At 45.9% G+C, this 11,015-nt stretch overlaps 1 protein-coding gene across 3 annotated transcripts in view; it reads right to left on the reverse strand.

Moving 5' to 3' along the window:
• LOC119316772 (probable protein transport Sec1a) overlaps window positions 1-11,015 on the reverse strand; it is a 74,269-nt gene that overhangs the window by 39,372 nt on the left and 23,882 nt on the right. For 2 of the 3 annotated variants that reach the window (XM_037591155.1, XM_037591153.1), the window contains exons 5-8: window positions 8,264-8,314; window positions 8,074-8,170; window positions 7,937-7,969; window positions 390-518 (exon numbers count right to left, since the gene is read on the reverse strand). In XM_037591155.1, the coding sequence (XP_037447052.1) occupies window positions 390-518; window positions 7,937-7,969; window positions 8,074-8,170; window positions 8,264-8,314 (310 nt within the window). The remainder of the gene's footprint in view (window positions 1-389; window positions 519-7,936; window positions 7,970-8,073; window positions 8,171-8,263; window positions 8,315-11,015) is intronic. The other variant, XM_037591154.1, reaches the window with a different exon arrangement.

Genomic DNA, 11,015 nt, shown 5'->3' on the forward strand with positions numbered 1-11,015 from the left:
GCAGTAGTAGGAGAGCAGCAAGCCTGCATGGCTGCGTACACACTTGGAAAGAAGCCAGCAGGAAGCATAGGTGGGCTCAGGAGACCTGCACAAGCGGATCGGGCGGGGCAACGTTGACCGGGGCGGCAGCGATGTTTAGCAGGAAAAAAGCATCAGCGACGTGAGAGATTGGATCGGGAGGGCGAGTTGTGTGCATAAACAAATAGGCATGCAAAGTTGAATGGGCATATATATATTACACAATACTTGAGATGCAAGGAAAGTAAACATAGACCAATAAGGACTCCTAGACCAGTACTAATACTTCCTAACAGAGATAAGGCACTTTTTTGCTGCTGTACCAACAATCCTAATTCGGGTAGGACTTGAAGGGGAATGAACATACATACCCTCATTGATGCAAATACTGTAGATATACGAGTAGCCATTGCATTCAAACAAGCATTGTATTTGTTGAAGCCCTCTGCACTCTCACAGAAAAGCTCTTCCAATGCCCTTTCATGGTCAGTTATGAAACCCTGCACACAATCACCATGAGTACACTATGCCAGACAAAAGGAATTACTATAAAATTGCTGCCAGCTTAGGTACATCCATGCTCTCCCAGTAAGAATATAAGTCCTCTTTATTTTTAAACTGATTCCTAATGCAGCATCCACGTTAAACCACATCGCCATAAAAAAAGTGTTACATCAAGGATAAATCAAGTCCGTTAGGTCTTGGCACTTGGGGCCTAAGAACAGTCATGTCCTTTGGTTAAAATACACATCCTTTCGTGAAATGATGTCTCTTCATGGAAAGATAGGTCCCTTGGTCAATGATATTGCTTCGTGAAAAGACATGCCCTTGGTGAAATGATGTCTCTTCGTGGAAAGACATTAGACAAGAAGCACAATAATTGTTAGACTAACACGATGCAAAATTCAGTTTGTAACATCCCAAAAGATGCAACCATTGAATTGCCTTAACCGTGTGAGAAAAATAAATGTACCAAAATTTAACATGTCTATTTGTTTATGCACTTCAACAACATTCAACTTTGCAACTTTATGCTTAAATTTTATATATAAACATTTCAAAAATAAACTCGGTGAAAACATCTAATAATACCCACAGCTAAACCTGGGCATTGACCAGGCCGGGCCGGGTTTCAGGCTGGGCTTCACAAAGCCTGGCCTCTAAATCCCAAGAATGGACCCAACTCGGCACGGCCCGAGGCCCAAAAAAATATCTATTTTCGGATTAAAAAAACAACAAAAAACCTATTTTCGGGATTAGATAATGTAATATATCAAAATTCACGTTTTCTGGGATTATACCTGTTTTTCCTGTAATATCCCAAAAATCATGTTTTCCCAGGCTTCAGGCCGGGCCATGGGTGAGAGAGGCCCGAGCCCGGCCTGGATGCTGGGCTTTGGGACAATCCTGCCGGGCCGGGACACCCATGCAATCAAATCGCAGGCTTTACACTAGTATATACTCAAAAAATCGAGCAATTGACCGGAGCTCTGCCTTTTCATTAAGAGAATTGACCAATTAATGAGAAAATTTGGCTAAAAACGATAAAGTTGTGACGCGCGCACACCAACCCCAAGGTTGCGTACCAGCCAAGCGGGCGACTCCACCACCCAAGTGGCCAGAGACAACACCCTACAATGCAACGGTGGATTTCGGAGGAGACGACACCCTACAATGTACCGGTGGATTTCGGAGCCGCCGCGCCTGCATCCACAATAGCCCCGAGGTAGCGCCCCAAGTGAGTCACTTGCGGTGTGGCTAGAGTAGACACCCTACAACCATATCCAGTGCCGCCAGTCCAACTTCCACAACGGCCCCGAGGCCACGAACCAAGCCAGCCGATAGCTCTGCCACCCAAGCGACCAGAGCCGACACTCTAAACAAGATGACGATATCCGAAGCCATCGATCTGACTTCCACACCTGCTCCAAGGCACGCACCACCTAAGTCGATGGCTCAGTCACCCATACGACCGGCGCTGACATGGCAACTCTCCACGCGACAGAAGCTCATATGGGTAGGCCATGGACTCCTAAGATGATGCCTCGAAGGAGCAAGTGACAGGGAGCTCGCGCATCGTGGAGAGTAGCAAACACCCTTGACTGCGGGAAATGGGTTGGAGCACCCACAGTGACGCCTCCAATGAGGGGAATGAGGCCCACGGGCGCCGCATCAGCAGTGGCAACCAGGTGAGTTGTGTTTCCACCCGAGGTTCTAGCACACCCGCACCGTCACCATCAAAGGCGCACGCTGCGCCACATGCCATTGCCGCCGCCAACAACTGCCACAGGCCACATGAGGCCCACAGGCCACTGCCACCACGCCAGCCATCGCCAAGCTACCATATATTAGGAAATATGCAACTTGTTTCCCAGGTGGTCATAGGCCAGTATATATACATGTGCTGGTATGGTACAATATGCAAAATACAAAGGAGTACACGGCTAGAAACTAAACTGCTCCCTAAGACGTGCCTTACCAAAGGCAATGTACTCAGGGTCGTCGCAAATGATGATCATGTCATCAACATAGAGAAGAAGAGTCTGACCACAAGGTGAAAGGTGAACAAACAATGGCAGGATCATGAGTGCTCGCCGGAAAACCAATGGCAGTCACCACAGAGGCAACACACTCAAACCGGGCACGAGGAGCTTTCTTAAGGCCATAGATAGAGCGATGAAGATGACAGACCATGCCATCTGAAATAGAATACCCAGGTGGTAGATGCATGTAAACCTCCTCACGCAACTCACCATTAAGAAAGGTGTTCTTACCATCAAGCTGAGATACAAACCAATGGCGGACAGAGGCCACAACAAGTGTGCGAACAATGGTCATAGGGCCACGTGAGAGAAGTTCCATAATAATCATGACCATGCTCTTGCTGAAAGACACGAGCCACAAGACGAGCTTTGTAGTGCTCAAGAGAACCATCGGAGCAAGTCTTAACCTTGTAGACCCACTTACAAGTGTTGGGACGAACACAGGAGGAAGATAAAGAAGATCCCACGTGTCAATGTGCTCAAGAGCAACAATCTCCTCTTCCATCGCAAGTTGCCACTCGGGATGAACAACAGCATCACAATAAGAGGTCAGCTCAAGAAACAGTAGCACCAACGCATGGAAAACCAAGGCAATGAACAAGCGGAAGTGGACGAGGACATAAGCCATAACTAGGCTGAGACGAGGAAGATGACACATCAGAAGTAGATGGCGCATCAGTAGACGCATCCACAACACGTGAACGACGAGTATAAAAGTGAGAATACAAGGAATCACCAGGATAGATTCGGGTGATGGAGCCGGGAAAGCCACCGGGGATGAAGGTGTAGAATTCCATGGTAAACGAGGTAAGGAAACCATAGGAGATAGCAGCGGCGGATCTGCAATAGTCAGAAAAGCAGGAGCAGTAGGACGGATGGACAAGGGCTCGACAGCAGTGATAGGAGTGTTGGGGAAAATGAAAAGGGATATCCTCCAGGAAAAAGGTCAAGGAAGATGGACAAGGGTAGAATAAACAAGACTCATCAAAAGTTACATCCCAAGAAATACGCATTCGATGACCGACAGGATCCCAACAACAATATCCCTTATGCTCGTCACTCTATCCTAAGAAGACAAAATCAACAGATTGGGCGATCGGTTTGGTGCATTCACGGGGGGCTGAAAGGACATAGCAAACACAACCAAACAAATGAATCGCCGAATAATCAGGAGGAAGATCAAAGAGATGTCAAAAGGAACGCCAACCTGCAAAGCAGTGGATGGCTGAAGGTTGATGAGATGGTGGAAGTGGAGACAGCTTCAGCCCAAAAGTGAGGCAGAAGAGAGGTGGCGATCGTCAATGCACGAGTTGTCTCAAGGTGACGATGCTTGCGCTCAGCCACGCCATTCTGAGCATGAGCACCAGGACAAGAGAAATGAGCAAGGTTACCCTGCTCAGCAAGGACTCCATGCAACATGTTGGAGATATACTCTCTGGCAGAGTCAACACAGAACACATGAATAGGCGTAGAGAACTGAGTGTCAACCATGGCAGCAAAACGCTTATAGATAGATAAGACCTCACTACGAGAAGACATAAAATATATCCATGTGTGTTGAGAGAAATCATCTATAAAGATAATATAGTAGTGATGGCCTCCACTGCTTTGAGGATAAGGCAACCGGACCTGTTTACCAAGCTGACAACCTTAACAGTATAAAAACACACCACCGGAGATGGATTCAAGAAGACCACGTCAAACTAAGGATGAGAAACGAGAGCCACACAGTGGGGTAGACAAGGGGGGCGAGCAGGGGTCCCCCCCCCCCTCCCCCCCAATCGATCTTGTTGACAATGATAAATACTCCGTATTAGCGGTGGCACTTACGTGATTGCCCCCTGACTCATGTGTTGTTTTAGGCTCCCTGAGTGATGCGTAAACTCTGCCAAAATAAAGAAAGCCCATAGGAAAGCCCAGCCAAGGCCTCATTCGCTCCCAGCTTTTGGCGTTAATTGTCATCTCCATGATTATAGTGATGCAAAAAAAACTTGCCGCTTCCATCTTACCCTAAAAGATTCAGACGGCCGTCCTCCTGCCTCCAGCCTTCATTTCTCCTAGATCTAGATCGAAGAAGTCGGTGGTTCCTTTGCTACTCGTTTCAACTAGGGCTCACAGAGATGCTTGGACAGCCACTGCTGATTGTGGTTGGTGGCTAATCAAGCACTCACGCTGCTGATCAACTTGGGCACTCACATTGTTGATCAACTAGGGCAATCACGTTCATAATCCAGTGAACTTGCCACCAACCAATTTTTCAAGGTATATTCTATTCTGGTAATCTACTTCTTTTGATGTGTTCATGCCTTAGTAACTGTGAGCAGATGAGAAAAACATATCTTATATATTTTTATATTAGCTATATTTTCCTATTGAAAAAATGAAGAGAAGGATAGAATAAATTTCTTACTAAACCACTTGTTTCAATATAATCCTTAACCACGGCGTTGAAAATTTGGATTCAACTTTGATGAGATTGCTAAATCCTACTCTTCTTGTAGTTAGCTAAATTTAAATCAATAATTTTCAAGAAAACGCAAAATAGTCTTTGCGTTTCATTTCATTGAAAAGAAGAGAAGGTACAGTCCTCCTAGGAGGTGGGGGTTACATGGGCTAGCACCCTATCAGTGAACATCCCAGTCAGTGGGAAGGACTACCCTGAGGCCCATAGCGCCGGCTTGTGCCCAACATTTGGCTTCGGCCTTAATCCTATTTACGAGTGTGTTAACCGAGGGTCGAGCGTTCTCGAAGACGCACTCATTCCGCTGCTTCCAGATCATCCAAGGAACTAGCATGGCGATAGATTGCAGGCCTTTCCGTAGCGCATGTGGGGTCTGCCCTTTCGTTCGCTGCCACCAGTCCGTAAGGGTGGGCTCGTTGTTCGACGGCTGTGAAGGTATCCTCGCCCAGCCCAGGACATCGTGCCAGGTTTGCCGCTCAAACAGGCATTCTAGGATCAGGTGCCGCATTGTCGCCAAAGCACACATATATTTGTGTGCTTATATGTGCAAGACAAAATATAAACATGTAGCATTATAGCAAACGTCGTCTCTTGGCCCCCCTATGGTCAAATCCTGGCTCCGCCCATGGCCACACAAGTGACCAAGGCGATGATACCACTACTAAAAAGAGCTAGTCGACAAGGCAACAGAGGTGGAGAAACTGGAGGTACTGGCACCGCTGGGAACATGAAGCTAGTCAAGCTCCGAGAGACCCTCAGAGTCACGGCGCTGGCGGCTAGCACCAAGGAGAGCACCGATGTGATGGTTCAGACAGAACATGAGTTGCATGGTAAGTCGAGGAACATGAGCAACATCCATGAAAAGATGAGGTGCTAAGTATGCCTCGGACATTAACCGTGGGGAGTTACCATCAACCGTAAGAATATGAACAGAACAATTGAGAGGTCAAAAAGAAGACAGAGTGGATGAATCATGAGTAATATGAAAAGATGCTCCAGCATCAAGAATCCACGGAGATATACCTGCTTGTGTAGAAGGCGGTCTCAAAATGCCAAAAGAGGCGGTAGCAAAAGCAACAGAATCTGTCAGTGGAGAACTAGAGGACGCAGCTAGCAGGCCAAAGTGCTTAATCTCCTACTCAGTCAATTGAAGAGGTCGACATAGGTGCGCCCGGCAAGGAAGAATCGAAGGCAATAAGCAGGTCACGAAGTCGCACAATCTCCTGCTCGGTGAAGGACACGGCTTAAGTAGTCAATGTAGTAACACCGAAAGAGGAGCGGCCACCACCGCCTGTGGATGCCGCTAGGGGAGGCAGTGTACCATGACCAGTATCATCTGCAGAGGCCAATGGGGGAGACGAAGCCGCATGCAGACAAGCACCAAGCGCCAAGGGAAGATGTGTGTGCAAAGCGCAGTCAATGGAGTCAGATGCACCGGCATGGCCAGTGAAAGTCACGACACGAGTCGGTGTAGAATCACCATGGGCGGAGATCACGAGAGGAGTGGCTGAAGAGCGACCACTACAGCCATGTGAGAGGCCATGCAAGAAGTCGCAGAAGAGCGACCATCTGTAAAAGTCGGTGTTAGCGAGCATCACCACCGGCGGAACTCATGAGAAAAGTCACTAGAGAGGGTACAACACAGCATGCAAAAGACGCCGGAGGTGACGACATCACAGGCGGACGAGCACCAAGCATCGAGAGACGGCGCATGTGCAAGACGGGATCAATGTAGGGAGCACCGTCAAGAGTCAGCAGGCAACAAGGGAGATGCGTACCCGACAAAAGCATCGTACCTTTTTTTTTTACTTTTTTTATATAGATTAGAGAGATCACATAACTTGGAAAGCAAACCAAATCTTAACAGTTTGGAAAGTAAAGATAACTTCCTAATAGAGATATATTTCCCTAGGGTTAAACTTGGACTTATTGGCCGCCAAGGATTAGCCATGTGCCTACCTAAGGCCCAACTGTTGGTATTGTGGTTACGGACTGCGCTGCATGTTTGGGCTTGCGGTTACAGTGCTGCCTCCAATACCTGGCGGCAACACTTACAATTCTAGCAAAAAATTGTAAGATTACTTATGTAATTTGCTATGATCTTAGTTTTTAAAATATAAATAATTAATGCATATGCCTTTTTATGTTCAAAATCACCTTCCATCTATTTAGATTAAGTCTAAACTTATTCATAAATTTGCATAAACAACAATTTCATTGGATTATAGTTTTCAAATCAAGGCTTTAGGAGTACACATTAAATTGTATCATTTTCTATACATGGAAAACTATAGAAAGTTTATCGTTGGTAGAATCAAGTAGGACAACTAGATTCTGTGGTTTGATGCTAGTGATTCTATCGGAGCATCTCCAATTTAATTGAAAATATCAAAACTGACGAGTGATAACCTTACCGTAGCAACATCTAGTGCTAGGACAAATACAGAAAACACATAAACCCGTCTAGAGATATGCTTATGGATCTTTTCACAATGGAGCATCAGTTACATGCTCTATACAATGACAAAGCAGGACCAAAAAATCAAAAGGAAAAGGCACGAAGAATCCTATACTGCTAATTGAATTTCACTGTAATCTAAACAGCAATATCTTCCCCCTTTTATTTGTGAGAATCTGACAAAGCAGGACCAAAAAATCAAAAGGAAAAGGCACGAAGAATCCTATACTGCTAATTGAATTTCACTGTAATCTAAACAGCAATATCTTCCCCCTTTTATTTGTGAGAATCTCATGACTGAGCAAACGTGAGGCGTCAAGTCAAATTACCATCTGCTGTTAAATCATGTGTGAAATAATATTTATTGGGAAATATGTTTCAAAAATAACAATTGCGGAACATGTATGAAGCAACATACTGTATCTGAACAAATAATCTTTCAAAGAACTAGGATACCTGGGAATCAATAGGGAAGTACTCCAAATTCATCTGGAAATGACATGGAGAACAAATAGTGAATAGCCAACAGAACACTTTTTCATTTTAACAATACTCAAGTATAAAATAGAAAGGAACGAAAAAGCTAAGGTAACCTCACTAAGTGCACCAATACGAGGTAATATACTTGAATCCCTTTTTATTTGAGCAACTAAGTCTTTCTGTATGGGAGAACTGAAAAACACATACGCCCTACAACACGAGCAACAGTGTGTCAAAAAATTAACCACAAAAGCAACTGTGCATAAAAGATGTGGGTGGTAGTTCATGTTTATTCAGGCGTACTTCTTGTATAACGGGCTTCTTCCTGACATGTCAGAGAGGAACATAACAACACTGCAATCACCACCATATGATGGTTAATGAACAAAATCGACAATGATGCATGAAAAAATATCAGAGTGAAATTTGTTAGGAATATGCAACTTGTATTCCCATGAGGCCATGGGCCAGTATAAAAGCTGTGATACGTTGTAGTCTGGACCTTCATGAAGAAATCAGCCAACTTTGACTCGGAAGGCGTGTATTGAAGAGGAACCAGGTCCAGCATTCGACTCCACATGCCACCATGCGGAGGTTTGGCCCTTTGCATGGTCCCGAGCAGGGTGCACAACAGCAGCCTTCATGCAGAAGAGCCGGTGAGGGGTGGGGTGGGGGTGGTGGGGAGCAACAAACGAGGGTTCCGGGAAGGAGTGTGGCCATAGGCGTTGCGGTTCTGGGGCCTACGTGATGAGGGTGTCTATCAGGCAAAGATTTTTCTCTTTTACTTCTATATTATATTGGTTCATTGTGTTATTGATCTGCGTATCTTAAAAGGAAAAGTGGAGAAAATCTAAGGTGCGTCAAGGATAGGGAGAGATGATTTTATGTTTGGGGCAATCTGCTATAAGAACCCTAGGCGGAGAATCAGAGAAGGAATGACGAAGAACTAACAGAGAGATACTTGCAATGTCTAAGTGGCCAAGAGCAAAATTGTCTTTTTACAGCTCTAATGGTCTGTCTAATGGACAAGAGGTATACAAGGGTTCAAAATCATTTTGCAGTGGCATAAAAAGGTACAGCCTTTGTACAGATATGAAGGAGTTCAAAATTTGTAAGAGTAAACGGGTTTGACATTTTCTGGATGAAATCGAGAATGGGATGGAGATGAAAGAGTTTTTTTCCTTGGGAGCTTTTCCGGTGAGATGAAGGAATAGCTTGGAGTTTCTCAAGTTATATCCACTGTGGCTGCTGGGGCAGGAGAGCAGGAGCACCAAATCACACTGCCAAGCTCCTCTTCGGGAGTGCCACACTGTCATAGCAGGTAATGGAGGTACTATTTTGTTTCTTTTTATGCTAGCAGGTGCGCCAATAGGAGGACAGAAGTGTCAGGCCCTAACTGGAGAAATCAATACCAGAACGATTCTTCAGTTAACACATAACTTACCGCTTCGCCTAAAGTTCAAATTCATCCGCCCAATCTGCATCCAACGGTCCAAGACCTCACTTACCGCTTCGCACCAGAGTGAGCTCAGATTCGACGTTAAAATTCGATCGGATGGCGACCAGCTCTCTTCTTGCCGCTGTTTACCATCCGACAACTTCACCTGCTCCCCTCCTTTCTGTTTTACTTTACAGCTGCTGTAATGGCTATAAAGCCAAGGATCTGTAGGTAGTGGAGGTATCTCATTTTGTAAAGGGTTAAACCCTAGCCGCCATGACCCGACTGGCTCTATCTCGCACCTCTTTTGGTGTCAAAATCCTAAGTAAAATTCCCCCAATTTCCTCGCTGTTCTGATGATTGTCTGAATGTGAGGAGTGATAGTAATTTCAGTAGCTCGGGTCTAACAAGAAGCCCCATGGAGCTATGAAGATGACTTCAATAAACCATATGTACGTTTAATCAAGAATATAGAACCCTCTGAATGGATTGTAAATCTGATAGTTTGCCTTTTATTTGACATTCATCTTATGGTTGTGACTGAGGAAATATGCAACTTGTATTTTCATGAGGCCATAGGCCGAAATATATATATGTACTGGTGTGGTAAATATGCTGAAAACCCCTTGTAGAATTGGGATACTGCACGGCTAATATATAGTACAACTCTAACAACCACCAAAAACAACCCCAAACCCCTCAGACTCATGGTGGATTAACAACACTGAGTTTGGAGAGGTACAAGCCAGAATATGCTATAATATGGGCCTCCGTGAAGAAATCCACCAACTGCAACTCTGAAGGCACATACTGAAGAGCAATCACCTGATCCTGCACATGGGAGCGCACAAAGAAAGTATCGACACCAATATGCTTGGTGAGCTCATGCTTCACGGGGTCTCGCACAATACTCATAGCACATGTATTGTCAGAGAAGAAGGGAGTGGGTGTGATGACAGAAATACCAAAAATCCTCAAGCATCCATCGTAGCCAAGTCACCTCTATTGTCAAAAGAGCCATAGCTCTAAGCTCAGCCTCTGCACTCAAGCAGGATATTGTTGGATGTTTCTTCATCTTCCAGGCAATGAGAGAACCACCAAGAAAATCACAGTAAGCAGAAAGGGGCCAGCGGTCCGAAGGATCGCTAGCCCAAGTAGCATCAGAACAGGCCTGAAGCTATAACAAACTGACTTGGGGAAGAAAAGACAATGAGAGAGTCCAACAAAGATATCGTAAAGCGAGAAGGAAGTAACCGTACTGAACCAAAGTGGGAGCAGAGGCAGCAGCAGCCAACGAACCGGCTGCAGACGAGGGTCAGACAAGGCACCGAGCCACGGGGGAGAGCCGGGGGCGCTAGCGGCCAGGAGAGGAGCCGTTAGAGAGCTGCGGCTCCAGACAGGGACGGCCGGCAGCAGCCTGCACAGAATTGGAAGAGCAGCCCCTGGCGAGGGTGTCAAGAGGGCGGCAAAAGCGGCGGGCGGCAAGGCAGCCTGCAGTGCTGACCTCGATAGAGGCTGCAGACGTGGAGGTGCTGCTGTGGGATCGATCAGGTCGGGGTTGAGTTGTTGCATGGGGAAATCGATCTCGACTGTGTAGGGAACCAATTGTTGACAGAT

The sequence above is a fragment of the Triticum dicoccoides genome, chromosome 6A (genome assembly GCF_002162155.2).
Source record: "Triticum dicoccoides isolate Atlit2015 ecotype Zavitan chromosome 6A, WEW_v2.0, whole genome shotgun sequence".
NCBI lineage: Eukaryota > Viridiplantae > Streptophyta > Magnoliopsida > Poales > Poaceae > Triticum > Triticum dicoccoides.